At 48.4% G+C, this 16,155-nt stretch overlaps 1 protein-coding gene across 2 annotated transcripts in view; it reads left to right on the top strand.

Annotated features, from left to right (window-relative positions):
• Nucleotides 1-16,155, top strand: part of LHPP (phospholysine phosphohistidine inorganic pyrophosphate phosphatase) — a 125,560-nt gene that overhangs the window by 26,588 nt on the left and 82,817 nt on the right. Inside the window, exons 4-5 of one of the 2 annotated variants that reach the window (XM_026494345.4) lie at nt 1,024-1,087; nt 1,972-2,064. In XM_026494345.4, coding sequence (XP_026350130.1) covers nt 1,024-1,087; nt 1,972-2,064 — 157 coding nt within the window. Of the gene's footprint in view, nt 1-1,023; nt 1,088-1,971; nt 3,190-16,155 lie in introns of those variants that run through there. The other variant, XM_057308562.1, reaches the window with a different exon arrangement.

The raw sequence follows: 16,155 nt of genomic DNA, 5'->3' as shown, positions 1-16,155 counted from the left end.
CTTTGCATGCACTATTTTGTTTGAGCCTCACAACAATCCATGAGGTGGGCACTGGGGTCCCTGCCCCTCATTTTACACATTAAGAAACTGAGGCCCAGGGGGCTTCAGCAGCCCAGAGTCCCACAGTTAAAAAGATGTAGAGCTCGAATTGGCACCCTGGAGTCAGCGTACGTCACTCGTCTTTCCTTTGGGTCTCTGCATAAGCCTGGTTCAATGTCTCTCCAACTCAAAGGGCATGGGAAGGAGAGGGCCCTCGATGTGAGGGGTTTTTAACAGTCCCGGGCTCCCGTTAACCCTGACGTTTGAGTGGCACAGATTAAACTACCTTTGTCTGTCTTTATAGTCGAATGGCTTTGCTCTGAGGGAACTGGGCTCAGTCCACCACGTGCCCCGAGGGGTCTGTGTGTGGCCCGGGGTGGGCCAGATGGTGGAGGCCAGGGCCAGCACAGGGCTCCCAAGACAAGAGTCATGAACTATCCTCAGAAAGGCACACTCCCGAGAGCAGAGCTGTGTCGGTCTCCAGTGAGACAGGGAAGAAATAGTCTTCTCGTAGAAGCATCTGGCGCCCCTGAAACCTGGCACCTCGACCTCTGGCTAATCGGAGATGCTGCGGGGTGCCGTGGAACTAATGGAGTTTTCTTCTTTAGGCAGCAATTAGGGGTTAATTATTAGCAGTTAGGGGTTCACCACACGCTCTGTGGACCTTCTGCCCTTTCCCAGAACACAGGCCACTTGTCTTTCTCTGTTGGTGACTGGATCCATCTGCCCCTAAGGTCCCCATAAGGCTGGCAGCAGGGGGCCTTTGGCACTGAGAGCCGCTGGCCCACCATCCCACCTGCCCGGGCACCGTGACCCACCGCTGGGCTCTGTTGTGCTGACCTCCGTCGGTCATTCCCAGCGTAGCATCTGGACTGACCCTCGCCCATGGTTCTGCTCTCCTGAGCTGGCGGAACCAGGACAGGATGGTTTCTCTTGGCACAGCTCCCGGGCCCAGCTCACCTTGTCCCTCCTGCTCTTTTGTAGACGCTACTACAAGGAGACCTCGGGCCTGATGCTGGACGTTGGTGCCTACATGAAGGCTCTTGAGGTACTTGCCGAGTCTGTCTGAGCCTTCTTCAGATCTCAGGGCCGTCTGGGATGTTTCTGGTCTTTCTGGGGAAGGGGATGGACTCCATGTCTGAATCCCCTCTTCTGCTTCCAAAGTAGGCCTTCCTGTTCGGGGCTTCAAGCTGAGCGCCCCCTCTGCTCCAGAGTGTGGCTCCTCAGTCACCCTGGTCGTTGCTCTGCTCTCCTGTCCCTCCTGCTTCTCCCCACAGCCCAGCCCGCCTGCCGTGGACCCGGCTGGCCTCCTCTCAGACTCTCGGCTTCCGTCTCTGTGCGGGCCACCTGCCTCATTCCTGACACTGGTCATCTGCAACACCTTGAGCTTGATGTGTCCTAATGGGACAGCCTCCCGACTCCCTCCTCCAGTTTCCAGGGCGAGGCTCTGCTGGGGCTCCCCAGTGCCCGCTCTGACCTGGGCCTGCTCAGCCGCCCCGGGTCAGCTGACCTGCCCTCCTCGCTGCTATATTGGCTCCTGCCTACCTGTACTCAGGTGGGAGGGCTGGGCAGACTGCCAGATAGAGCCCTGGACCTTTTCCCCTGGAGGGCCTTTGACAGCGTTGGGGGCAGGGGAGAAGCAAGTATGCAAATGAGAGCACCAGCCGGGGTGGGGGGTGGCCCACCTCCTGTTCTGCTCAGGTTTTTGAGCAGATGGCGGGTGGGAGGGGGAGGGGGGGTGCCCTCAGCATCCTGATGCTCTGGCCTCTGAGATATGTCTCTCAGCCCAAGTGTCCTGCCTCTTGGAGGCCGCTGGCCCATGGGTGCACACTTGGGACACTCTTTCCTTGATTCCCCAGAGAGAGGCCTTCGGAGCGGTAGTCACCTGTTGCTTCATCTTCCTCCGTGCTGTGTCCTTTTCTCTTTTCCCAGTATGCCTGTGGAATCGAAGCCGAAGTGGTGGGGAAACCTTCTCCTGAGTATTTCCAGTCGGCCCTGAAGGAGATGGGGGTAGAAGCCCACGAGGTAGGGTGGCCTCTCACGGGAGTGTGTGTGTGGAAGCCGCTCTGTCGGGGGTGGCCCGGAGCAGGGGCTGGAGGGCTCGGGCAGCCTGTGGAGGCGTCGGGGGCTGGACAAGGACCGTGGGCTGCCAGACCGTGCTCACCTCAGTGCTGCGGGGTACACACCGCCGCCCGGGTGGTCCAGAGGTGCCTTCACGCGTCCGGGTCGTGGTGGTCAGTGGCCAAGAGCAAGAGGACAGGGGACCCGCCCAGCGCCTTCCACCAGGCACCGCTCGAGTCCTGGTGTGCTCGCCCTCCGAGCAGCCGCGCAGATAGGAAGCCTTGACCAATGAATTGATGAATGAAGAGTCGGGAAGAGCCTGTGCCATTATTGACGGGATTCTTCATACGGTACCGTGGGCGGCGAGGACGACACGGCAGCATCCGAAGCAAGAAGAACCCGGAGCAGATCTAAAGTGTCATGGAAGACGGCAACACACACGACTGCATTTTCTTTCTTTCTTTCTTTTTTTTTTTTTAAGATCTTATTTATTTAAGAAAGGGAGACAGGGTGAGAGAGTGTGCAGCGTGAGCAGGGGGGAAGGGCAGAGGGAGAGGGAGAAGCAGACTCCCCACTGAGCAGGGAGCCTGCCGTGGGGCTTGATCCCAGGACCCCGGGATCATGACCTGAGCTGAAGGCAGACACTTAACCGACTGAGCCACCCAGGTGCCCCCACAACTGAATTTTCTTAATACCACTTACCTTTTAAAGAGTCAGAGTGGCAGGTAAGATGTGGGGGAGAAGAGTGTTTCTGCCTCTTCCTACATTGACTGTCCTTATTCCGCCGGTCTCTTTAGCAGGACTGTTCGGTTCTGCCTCCGTGGAAGAAAAGCTTACACGAGGCTGCACCAGCCCAGCCAGCCTGTGCTTTTCCAGTCGGTCCCTGCCCATGACCATACCTGTGTGTGTGTTCCTCCTCCACCTTTGGACTTGGATGGCTGTCTAACTGTGCAGGCAGAATTAAGACAGCCAGAGCCACGGGCGCCTGCTTTTCCCTCTGCCTCTGCCTGCTGCTCCCCCTGCTTGTTCTCCCTCCGTCTCTCTCTCTCTCTCGTCAAATAAATAAATAAAATCTTAAAAGAAGAAAAAGACAAGCAGAGCTGAGATAGTGTATAGATTAATGATACATCTTGAATGTATATCTCTGAAAGCTCAACTACATAGAAATCCTGGACCCACTTAATTTGCAGGAAAGGTGGTCTGTCTTGCTGCTCTCAGAAGTTTAGGGCTATGGGAGGCCTAAGCTGCAGAAGTTTCTTTCAGTACTTTTGTTCTGCCCTTGTTTTTCGAAAATTCTAATTTGTAACTACTGTATCAGAAGAAACATTTCAACCCAGTTTCTTGTTGGAAGTTAACAGTCCTACCTGATGACTGTCCCATCACCTGATGACTTTCTTACCCCATCCAGCGAAAAGTTAATAATTAAAATTTAATATGTTTATTCTAGACTCAGGAGTATTGGGCAGAGTCACATGTTGAGGCTGACTGAAATAACTCCGAAGGGGCTGGGCAGGCTGCTTGTGTAGACAAGCGCATTTGAGCCAGTGTGGCAGAAAATCGTGATAAAATGGGAATTTTATGTCCTTGCGAACATTCTGAGTTTGTAAAATTACCTTCATCTCTTTGATATCAAATGCTTACATTAGTAATGATAAAACAAGAGGGCACATTTCCATTAAAAAAAAAAGTTCATTGAAAAGACAGTATGTAGCAAGATTCAAAGAATATGTAAGAATAACATCATGCATCTTGCCGCACTCACATGATGACTGTTTTTGACACAGACGGCCTTCCGAGCATACATCTTAAAAAAAAAAAAAAGCAGTTATGATTTTGGTGTCCACAGTGCCCCCCACTTCCCAGGTGGTGTGGAGTTGGTCCCCAGCAGCAGGTGGTTTTCTGAGAGCATTGTTGAAAAGACAGTGCGCACGTGTATGCAGCTGGCCGAGGCTGCCCTGATGTCTGTTTTCGACATGACACTGGGGACAGTGTCAGCATCCTGCGGTGAGGCATGTACCCCCAAGATTACTGTGGTGCTCCCTTCTTGTTGGACCTGAATTTCCCACATGTGTTCCAGTCTAGAGCACTGGTCTCCCATGATGCATGGAGAAGGCTGGCCCACTGTCCCAGAAGTCTAGAACCTCTGCCCCCAAGCCTCCTTGATATCTGTGAATGTCAGAGGGCACAGGGTGTCTGGGGTCCCCGGGAAGAACCCAGGAAATGCCTTGTGAGCCTCGTAGAAGAGGAGAGGCTTGTGTTTTGAGTGAACGAAGACCACAGGCATAACGACCCTGGGTTTTCATGACTTTGTTTCCTAGGGCAGAATTTCCTTTTTTATTGTGGCATATTTCAGAGTGATTCTCCTCATATATCCTTCACTCAGAGTTAACAGAAGATTTTGCCACATTCTCTTCTTTTTCCTTTTTTTTTTTTTAACTTTTTTTTGTAGTTGTATTTTTTTTTTTAAGATTTTATTTATTTGACACAGAGACAGCGAGAAAGGAAACAGAAATGGGGGTGGGGGAGTGGGAGAGGGAGAAGCAGGCTTCTCACTGAGCAGGGAGCCCAATGTGGGGCTCGATCGCAGAACCCCGGGATCATGACCTGAGCCCAATGCAGACGCTTAATTGACTGAGCCACCGAGGCGCCTCTATCCATAATAATTTTAAAAACAAAAACAATGGAAGATGACCAGCATTGAGGATGTGGAGAAATTGGAACCCTCCCGTGGGGACACTGGCCAAAATGTGAAATGGAGCAGCCACTCTGGAAAACAGCTTCTGGATGAGGTAAACAGAAGCGCCATATGACCCAGCAATTCCACTCCTACAACCGCAACCAGAACGATTGAAAACAGGTGTTCAAACAAAAACTTATACATGAATATTCATAGCAGCGCTGTTCACAATAGCCAAAAGGCAGAAACAATGCAAACGTCATCAGCACATCCACAGATCAACGAAATGTGGTCTGTGCACACAATGGAATATTTCAGCTATAAAAAGAACGAAACGCTGATAAATGCTACAGTGTGGATGAACCTGGAAAACATTATGGGAAGTGAAGGAAGCCAGACACAAAAGGCCACATTTTACATGTTATAGGGCGTTTATATGAAATGTCCCGAACAGGCAAATCAGAGAGAGAAAACAGATTAGTGGTTGCTGGGGCTGGGGGAGGGGGGCGGGGACTGGCCGCTGATGGGGACAGTCTTCCTTTGGGGTGGTAGAAATGTCTGGAACTGGACAGGGGTGGTGGTCATTGTAAATGTACTTAATGCCACTGATTTGTACGCTTTAAATGCTAACATTGTTAAATTTTGTGTTTTTTTAATCACAGTGGGAAAAAATCTACCTACAAAATCAACAGTGATTCCTTAGTATTATCCAATAATCGTATTTAAATTTCCCTGGTTGTCTCAGAAATGTTTTTTCATGTTGATTTGTTTGAATCAAATCCAAACAGGGTCTGTACCTTCCATGGGGTTGTTTTGTCTCCGAAACTTCTCAGTTTAACTTTTTATCGTGGAACATTTCACGTACCCGTGCAGATAGAGAGAGTAGTGTAATGAACCGAGGTACCCATCACCGAGCTTCGCTAACGATCAACCAGCAACCACTTAGAAAAAACTTATTTTTAACCGTTCATTTTGAAGGAATTTCACACTTATGAAAGTTGCAAAATTAGCACAAGGAATTTCCATATGCCCTTAAACCAGCTTCCCCAGATGCTAACATCTTACATAACAGTCATAGAACAGTGATAAAATCAGACGTCATCAGCCAGCCCACCAGCGTCTTTGTTTGGGACCCGTTGCTTGTAGCAGTGGCGTCCCCCAGGGTCCTTCCTTCTGGGCCAGCTCCTCAGTCTTTCTCGTCTCTAAGGACGGTGGCATTTTTGAAGAATACTGGCTGGTTATTTTGTAGACTATCCCTCAGTTTGGTTTTTTTCCTCATGTCTCCTCGTGATTTAATTTAATGTTAGGTTATGCATTTTTGGCAGAAATGTCCCAGAAACAGTGCTGTGCCCTCTTGGCGCATTCCTTCCGGAGGCACATGAGGGCATGTCGCCCCGTCGTTGCCGAGGTTCACTCTGATCAGCCTCGGAGGTGGTCTGTGCCAGGGTCCTCCACACTGTGGAATTACTACTTGTCCCATTTAACTAACAAGTATCTTGTGGGAAAGCATGGTGACTGTATAAATACCCTCTCTCCCATCATTCTTTTCCCCTCTTCACGTTTGCAACCTTTGATCATTCTTACCTGAAGCAGTTGTTACGGGGTGTTTGCCGCACGATGAATTTGTATTTCTATCATTCCTTCTATATTTATTAGCTCGAATTTACTCTAAGTAAGAGCTCTCCTTTTTTTCCCCATTGACTTGTTTATTCCAACATGGACTCAAGGATTATTTGTTTTACTCCCTAAGTTACAGTCCATTCCTATTGTTCTTAATTTTGTTGCTCAGATTGTCCCGTATTTGGCCACTAATTAATCTTCAAGATCGGTAGCCACTTGTTTAATCTATACTCCATCCGTTCTCCTCCCCTAAATTATTTTGAATCGTATCCCAGAAATCGTATTATTTCATCTGTAAATATTTCTGTGTCCCTAAAACATAGGAATTCTTTTTAAAATCATGGATAGTGCCATTGCCAGGTCTAAATAATACCAACAATAATTCTGTAATATCACCAAATATCCAATCATCGTTCACATTTCCTTGATGGTCTTAAAATTGTTTTATGTTGCTTACAGTTTGTTTGAATCAGAGCCGGACAAGGCTCTTGCATTGTGATTGGTCAGTGAGATTCTCAAGTGTTTTTTAATCTACTGATCCCCTTCCCAGCCCCCCATCTCCCTTTTGTTTTTCCTTGCAACTTTATGAAGGGGTAACTAGGTGGTTTGTCCTATGGAATTTCCCATGGTCTGGATTTTGTTGATTGCACCTCTGGTATACTTTCACATGCTCTTCTGTCCTCTGTTCTCTGAATATCGATCGTTAGATCTAGAAGTTTGGTCAGAATCTGGTTCAGTTTTTTGACGACTACTTTCTAGGTGGTGGTGTGTCCTCTATCAGCAGGCGGAGAATGTCCAGTTTTCTCCTTTTGTGTTATTAGCTGCTATTCATGATTGGTGCCAACTCCTTTAATTCTTCAAGGACTGTAGAATGGAAATATTTCAATTCTATCATTCCTTCTTCATTTCCCCCTCTGGATTACTTCTGCATAGGAAAACTTCTCACCAGCTGTTTGTTACTCTGGGGTACAGTTCACATAGGGAGCTCCAGATAAATGCCTGTTTCTTTCTCATTGTTCATTAGTTTTTACAATAATGAGTTGATTCTCTAGTGTCCTCCCAAGGTAACAAAGGAGATTTAAAGCTACATATATCACTGGAAATTGATAGATTTAAACAGATTTGATGTGCTTCAGTCCTCGGCAGTCATCATCTTATTCATGTTGAAAGTATTTCATCTTTGACCAGTGGGACCCCCTTAAGTTGGTCTCTAGGTCCTTCTGACCTAACCCCAATAGTCTTTGAGGTACTTTATTCCCTGTTATGACAGGATGTTCCACACCTGCCCTGCACATTCCCTGCCGCAGGCCTGGGATTCACCTTCTTCCAAGGAGCCATGCTTACCTTTAGTGGAAAATGGTGTTTAGAAATCATAATGGGAGCGTTAATGGTTCTTGTTGCTACTGGGTTGATCATTTCTAAGCCTTTTTATTTATTTATTTTTTATTTAAGATTATTTATTTATTTATTTGAGGAGGGAGCATTTGTGGGGGGAGGGGCAGAGGGAGAGGGAGAAGCAGACTCCCTGCCCAGCTGGGAGCCCAACTTGGGTCTGTCTCGATCCCAGGATCCCGGGATCCTGGGATCATGACTTAAGCAGATGCTTAACCAACTGAACTACCCAGGCACCCTTTTTCTGAGCCTTTTTAGTCAACAGGCTCAGAAAAGTATCTGTCTTTAAGCATGAACTGCACCTGGAGTTCATACTGAAGCCTCTGATGCATCAGGCCTGTGGATTTCTCCTTGACCTCATCAGTCTTCTATCTGTATTTCCTTTTTCCACGTCAGACATCTTGGCTCTCAAGGATACCAGCAGAATCAGTCGTTTGTTTTCGTCCATAGTACACACAAGAGTCTTGAATCTCAGACACTATGTGAAAGAAACCAAACAAGAACAGTTTGGTGCTGCCCAGGGCTAGCAGTGCCCCGGAGCCTGGGACACGATTGTGGTTGGTGACCCAGTGGACTGGACGGCCATCACAGCGTCACTGTCCTGACTGATCACTGAATCTGATAGGACGCATGACCCTTACTGTTTAGGATTTCTTTTTTTTTTTTCTGTGTAGAGCACCACCCTCTAGAGATTTACAGCCAAAATACTGTATTTTAGGCCACAAGGACTAGTTCTTCTCTGGATGGTATGGTGCCAACAGGACCCTCTTTGAATTCACTTTACTTGTAATTTTTAAGGAATTGGTTTTCAACATTTACATTTTTTTATAGTTATGTAAAATATTTACTTGGCTCCAAAATCAAATCCACAAAACAAGCTATAGTCAAGGAAGTAGAACTTCTGTCCTTTTCTTTCTCTTTCTACTCATCTCATTGGAGCCCTTTTTATAAATATTATGGCTTACCTTTTCATTTCTTAAATATAAAGAACTGTGTGTGTGTATATATATATATATATGTATTTATTTATTTTTAAAAGATTTTATTTATTTAGAGAGTGAGCTCATGCCATCAGGGGGAGGGGCAGAGGGAGAGGGAGAGAGAGACTCTCAAGGAGACACTACGCTGACCGTGGAGCCCAATTTGGGGCTCCATCCAACGACCCTGAGATCATGACCTGAGCCGAAACCAAGAGTTTTGGACACCAACCGACTGAGCCATCCAGGCACCCCTGTCTATATTTATATTCTACTCATAGGATAAATTTAAGAGAGAATAAAATTCTTAAGATAATTTGTTACAGAGTAGGAGAAAAGCTAATATAATGTGAGTTTAAAAACCAGTATTTAGGGGGCACCTGGGTGGTTCATTTGGTTAAAGCGTCTGCCTTCAGCTCAGGTCATGATCCCAGGGTCCTGGGATCGAGCCCCACATGGGCTCCCTCCTCAGCGGGAAGCCTGCTTCTCCCTCTCCCTCTGCTGCTCCCCCTGCTTGTGTTCTCTCTTTCTCAAATAAATAAGTAAAATCTTTAAAAAAATAAAATAAAAATCAGTATTTAGGGGGCACCTGGGTGGCTCAGTTGGTTAAAGCACCTGCCTTTGGCTCTGGTCGTGATTTCAGGGTCTTAGGATCCAGGCCTGCCTTGGGCTCCCTGCTTGGTGGGGAGTCCCTCTCATTCTCCCTCTGTGCTGTCTCTCTCAAATGAATAAATAAAATCTTAAAAACAAGTCCCAGTGTTTAGAATTATACATCATGACATTATCTTTCACATTCGAAAGGAGAAACTGCCCTCCCCGCACCTCCGAGAGCAGCTGAGGCCCGTATGGGAGGCAGGTTAATCTGGGCATCTCATCTGACGGGTGCTGGGGCTGCGGGGTCGGGCGGGGGTGGGCTTCGGCTTGGGGATTCCTCGTGAATCTCTGTGTGATGAGGTTGAGGTCCCTTCAGCAGTTGATTGCGAGCGTCGGAGGCCCTGGGTAGCTGAGGGATTGTTTTCTCTGGCGGCTCTGAGCACACGCGGCAAATCTGAATCTTACTCACCTCTCACATTATCATTCTCCCTTCCACCCTCACATGTCATTTCTGTCTCTCCCCTGACAGACAGTTGAGTGGCAACTGCATGTTGTTAACACTCTCACCCCGCTGGTTTTCTAAAATGTTCGTTAATGTTGTTTGGAGCCTCAGGATGTGTAGACATTTTAAGGCAGTATTTCAAAATAAGGCCATTTCAAATGAACTGTGTCTTATGCACAGGGTAATAATTCTCCGTTCCTGCTTCTTTATTTTTAATGAAAAATGCCTATGAGGAGCGATCTTGCTCCCGCAGTGGCAGGCTGTGGTAAATCTTAAATTTTTCAAGCTGCTTTAATCAATAAAGTTATCACCAGTCATTTCCCTTGATAACTGCTCCTTCCAGGCCCCGGCCGGCTTCCACTGTTGAGTCCTCCGCCTGCGCTCTGAATGGACATAACCACCCAAATCCAATTTTCATTCTAACCTTTCCGCGGTACCCTAGAAATAACAGATTGCTGGTATTACTGTAATAGATTGGAAATTCAAACCTCTAAGAGGTAACCAGGCCCTTTCTGGGATTCAGTAATAAGGCAAAGAATAACATACCTTAAAGGTTACTTCTAGAAATACCTAATTTCTCATGGCTTAAGGCTTCTGAATCAGTGGGTGATTTTATAGCTTCATACCGCAGCCCAAATGATGTGAAGGTTCTGGCGGTTTTCCATAAACAGAAATTGTGTCCGTTGCAAATTATGCAGGTTTCGTGGAAATTGGGCCTGTTGAAACCAGAGGGCTTAGCACAGCAGCCAAGAAACTGGGGGCTGGGGGCGCCCATTGCACAGATGGGGAGCCTGAGGCTTGGAGAGGAAGGACCTCGACTACCTGGAGCGCTGTGTGTGCTGGGCACACCCGGGTACCGTCACGTATCTTTATTTGATGAAGTCCGTACTCCAGTCCTTGTCCTAGGTACTCGCATTTCCATTTTAAGGTTAGGGCAGCATTTCCCCACTTCGGCATTCTTGACATTTTGGGGCCAGATCATTCTTTGTGGTGGGGGACTGTCCTGTGCAATCCTTCCCTTAGCTGTGAAACTATAGATGTCTCCAGATGTTGCCAAATGTCCCCCCGGGGGCCAGATTGCCCCCAGTTGAGAACCATAGCATCAGGGAGTAGTCATAGAAACCCTAGATTACTCTGCTGATGAGGCATGTGGCTGGGACCCCGTCCCCTCCAGGCCTCTGCTGTAGCCCGGTTCTCAAGGCGGGGGCCAGCCACATAGCAGGATTTTTAGGCTTGGTAATTGAACTTTGAAAAGGCATATTTAGTACTACAGCATCACTTGCTATTTTGAAAAATACTAAATACCGTTGGCAGAATGCTTACTATAGACAATAAAGTTAGAGAGGATGTTAGGTGGGGAGGGTAAATGCCCTCAGGATGGCCTATCGAATATGGGGACAAGGTTTGTAGGGTTATCCTGAGAGGGCTGTGCGTAAAACATGGACGTGGCACCGTCATTCTGCTCTCGCTGGTTCTCAGATCATTCATTCTAGCTACATGGCTAGGAGGACAGGCTGTTACCCTAGTGGCAAGACCTGTGGCTGGGAAGTGAATGTCCATGTGGGGCCCCTTGGGGCCATTTATTTTTCTCATGGCCTCCTCCCCGTCATGGATTTCCATGGAAGGCCTGTCCCCAGACCCCTCCCCCAGCTCAGACCCTGCCCCACAGCTGCGTGCACAGTCTCGGCTGTCAGTTCAGGGACACCTGGCTGGGACAGTGTGAGCCTGGAGCACCAGGAGAGAGCCAGGAGAAATGGCTCATGGCTCCCGCGGCCCCGATTTGAACGTGAAGCTGTCTCCAGACAAGGACAGTCCTAGCACCGCAGCCTTGGGTTGGAGACCGTCTGGAGTTGCAGGAAGTTCTGGCTCTGGGGTTGCTCTTAGCATATATCTCAGTCACAAGGTGTCTGTAAAACCTTTAAAACCTTATTTTTTCCTAAGCTATCCCCCCCGCCCTTGCCACCAAGAACCTTTTTTATTTTTTTTTATTTTTTTAAAGATTTTACTTATTTACTTGACAGAGATAGAGACAACCAGCGAGAGAGGGAACACAAGCAGGGGGAGTGGGAGAGGAAGAAGCAGGCTCCCAGCGGAGGAGCCCGATGCGGGGCTCGATCCCGGAACGCCGGGATCACGCCCTGAGCCGAAGGCAGACGCTTAACGACTGCACTACCCAGGCGCCCCAAGAACCTTTTTTAAAATAGATTTTCTTTTCCTCAAAGCACAAGAATTTTATCGTATGAAGTAACTGATGTTCATTAAAGGAGATAGAAAAAATTCAGAAAGTACAAGGAAAAAAGCTGCTCATCATCCCACTGGGCTAGAATGACACAAATCATGCTTAATCTTTCCAATTTTTTAGTTTTTATATGTATGTTTTTTTAAAGATTTTATTTATCTGTCAGAGAGAGAGCATGGGCAGGGGGAGCAGCAGGCAGAGGGAGAAGCAGTCTCCTTGCTCAGTGAGGAGCCTGATGCAGGACTTGATCCCAGAATCCTGGGATCATGACCTGAGCTGAAGGCAGTTGCTTAACCGACTGAGCCACCCAGGAGCCCCAGCCCTCGTAGTGTTCTTTACCATCCCCTATTGCTGGACATGGAGCTTTACTCCCAGTTTCCCTCTTGTAGTTAACCCTGTAAACACCTTTGAATGCATGTCCTTTTGTATGTATCTGATCATTTTTGGAGAAATCCCACCTAGTGGGGTAGTTGTCGGGCCATGATGCACATTGCTTATTTCTTTTTTTTTTTTTTAAGATTTTATTTATTTATTTGACAGAGATAGAGACAGCCAGCGAGAGAGGGAACACAAGCAGGGGGAGTGGGAGAGGAAGAGCAGGCTCCCAGCAGAGGAGCCTGATGTGGGGCTCGATCCCATAACGCCGGGATCACGCCCTGAGCCGAAGGCAGGCGCTTAACCGCTGTGCCACCCAGGCGCCCCGCACATTGCTTATTTCTGTTTCAGAAAGGTGGTATCAGTTTACCTTCCTTACCAGCTGTAATCCCCCACATCCTCACCACGCCCTGTTTCTTTCTGTAAAACAGTGGTCGTTGAGCTGTGCTGTGTTGGTATTTTTCCTCACGAATGTGTCAGACTGAGGGGGGGAATTACTTAACAGTGAGCCATTGCAGGTCTCTGCGGGGGTCTGGGTGCAGGCAGAAGACCCGGGGCTCCCTGAGTGCTAGGTGTCCTCTTGAGGCGTCTTCCTGGGGGGGGGGGTGCCCCTCGGGCTGAGATCTGGACAGAGCCCTGTGTTCCTTCCCCCCCAGCCCTGCTCCCCCGAAAGAGGGAGAGTGTTCCTGGGCAGAGTCCTGGGATGACCAGAAAATGTCATCGTGGGCTTGCTTGGGAAAGCTCCTTGGCACTGAAAGTCCGAGCTCCCAGACATCATCACCTGTTAGAACGGGTTCTTCCCCTGGGCCCTGGGATGGTAAAGAGATGGTGGCGGGAAAGATTTCAGAAAGGTGAATGAATCTGCATTAGGGCTTGAACCAGAAATCCCGCCTGCGGGACTCTGGATGTCCGTGTTCCGTGGGATGTCTCCGTGCTCCTTCCACAGTCAGTGTTGCAGTCAGAGAGGAAGTGCATCCCGGGCCTGACAGGATAGGGGTTTTTTATTTCCCCCGACAGCGCACCTCTTGACCTCTATCTTCTTGCCAATGATTTTTTAAATCCTAAATGATTTGGCAATAATTGCTCCTCCTGGCGTGATTATTGCCCTTCACCGATAGTAAATCTGTGAAATCCCCAGGGGCCCCAGCGCATTTTGGTATGCGGAGCCCACAAGCTGGCCCGGACAGGCATCACTGCCCCGGGCAGCTGCACACCCCGCGTCCCCGGCACCCCTGCGCTCCCCCAGCCTTACACGCGGCTTCGGGGCGCTGCCTGGGTTGGGCAGAGGCTTGTGGTGTACAAGCACAGCTGCTGTTTCTCCAGAGTTCTCCTCTGAGGGTCCAGATCTCTGCTTCTGTCTTTGGGGGCCACAGCAACAAATGTGCTTGCCCCAGGAGCCCTGGGAGGCTCTATTCTGAGGGGGAAGAATTTCTGCTGCCTTGAGAGTATCTGTGCGCAAAATTTTATATTCCCCACGAGCATGGAAGGCATCAGGCTTGACATGTAATCATTGGAAGGGCTGTTTCATTTCCAAGGAACTTCTAGCAGGATGGCCCCTGGAGCCTCGGGTAGCAACGGACAGGATCCTAAGTTTGAGTGTTATGCATGTTCCCAGGCCGACTGAAGGGTTTCAGGATAACTCCTTGAGAGGGCAGAGCAGAATCTTATACTGGGGCTCCTGGCTGGTTCGGCCGCCTGGGCCGAGCACCCACCTGCTCCCCTCCTCCCAGCTGAGGTGCTGGTGGCCCGGGTGACCCTGGCTTGCAGGATCACCCGTGTGTACAACGGGCTCTGCTGCCGTTCACCTGTCAGGTCAGGATGCACACGTTGCCACTGGCTGTTGCTTCTTTGGTGATTGATGATTTCCCCAGAGCTGTGTGGGAGCTTGATAGACACAAAAATTAAACTCATTTGGATTTGGCAGTATTCTCCCCAGCATCAGTCATTATAGAAAAAATTTACAATTTTTACCGTATCTGGGTACTTGCCACCAGCACTCTTATTTACTTCATTTTTCTTTAAATCAATTTATTTTTAAAAACTTAAATAGTTAAAAAAAAACTTTTTTTTTTTTTAAAGTAGGCTCTATGCCTAGCGTGGAGCCCAACACGGGGCTTGAACTCATGACCCTGAGATCAAGACCTGAGCCAAGATCAAAAGTTGAACGCTTACCCAACTGAGCCACCCAGGCGCCCCTAAGTAAATGTGTTTTATTTTTTAAAATTTATTTATTTTTAAAGATTTATTTATTTGAGAGAGAGAGAGCAGAGTCAGGGGAGGGGCAGAGGGAGAGAATCTTCAAGCAGACTCCCTGCTGAGTGGGGAGCCTGATGCGGGGCTCCATCCCAGGACCCTGAGATCATGACCCAAGATGAAACCAAGAGTCGGACACTTAACCAACCGAGCCACCCAAGTGCCCCTAAATAAATGTATTTTATTTATTTATTTATTTATTTATTTAATTAAAAAAAAAGATTTTATTTATTTGACAGAGAGAGACACAGCAGAGAGCGGGAACACAGCAGGGGGAGAGGCAGAGGGAGCAGCAGGCTTCCCACTGAGCAGGGATCCTGATGCGGGGCTCAATCCTGGGACCCTGGGATCATGACCTGAGCCGAATGCAGATGCTTAACGACTAAGCCACCCAAATGCCCCTAAATAAATGTATTTTAAAAGGAACTTTGATCATTCCTATAAATGGGAAACCAGAATCACTTACTTACCATAAATAGATTACTCTAAAAATAAATGCAAAACAGTTACATTAAAATGCATGTCCTTGTTCTACCTAAAATCAAACAGTGTGTCACCCGTATGCAAAACTGACTTTGGGAAGCTTGGGATTCAAGACAGGATCAAGGGCATTAGGAAGCATATAAAGTTCAGAATATGCACTGGAAGAAATGCATCTTCTGGGGCGGGAGGGGTACTGTAGCTGCTCGCATTTGGCATAGTTCTTAGTGCCAGCGGTCACTGTCCCTGTCCGAGCGGCCTCCTGGGGCCAGCCTCCGCCTGCGGCGTCACTGATGAAAGCCCCTTCAGCCTCTGCTTGAATATGATCAAGTGACCGGGGCTTGGTACCTGCGAGACAGCCTGGGCCGGTTGTAAGAAGAGCCTCGTGTCTACTCGGAACTACCTCCCTGACCTCCAGAGAGGCACCAGCTCAGTCTTTGGTCTTTTCCACAATCTCCTCATGATTCCTCCAGTTATTTGAATGCCTGTTGAGATGTTTTCAAGGACAGTTGCTTCAGGCTTATTAGCTTGTCCTTTGTGAAGTTCATTGTATGGCTTGCCTTGGTGAATAGTGGCAGATGGGTTGTTAGTACACATGCGGTGTCCCCTGCTGGGAATGCCTTCACCCCTTCCCCTACCTCCTAACCTGGTTGGCCTCTTTTGCTCTTCAGATAAAAGCTCAAAACCTCGCCGCCTCCCGGAAGCCTTCCCTGACCACTACCCCCTTGCAGCCTCCTGTACTTTTTCACAGGTCTTGGCTATGTATTTGTGAAATTATCGGATGAACATCTGTCTTTTGCATTGCACTGGAGGCTTCATGAGGGTAGGGACAGTGTCTCGTTGACTCCCTGTGTCCTTACTGCCTGGTCCAAAAAGGGCTTGATACAAAAGAGCTGGGTCACTGGAGGTAAGAATGTCATCACAGAGACTGAATTGGGGCTAGATT

This window comes from Ursus arctos, unplaced genomic scaffold, assembly GCF_023065955.2.
Source record: "Ursus arctos isolate Adak ecotype North America unplaced genomic scaffold, UrsArc2.0 scaffold_7, whole genome shotgun sequence".
NCBI lineage: Eukaryota > Metazoa > Chordata > Mammalia > Carnivora > Ursidae > Ursus > Ursus arctos.
This window is presented reverse-complemented; position numbering and strand designations above follow the sequence as displayed.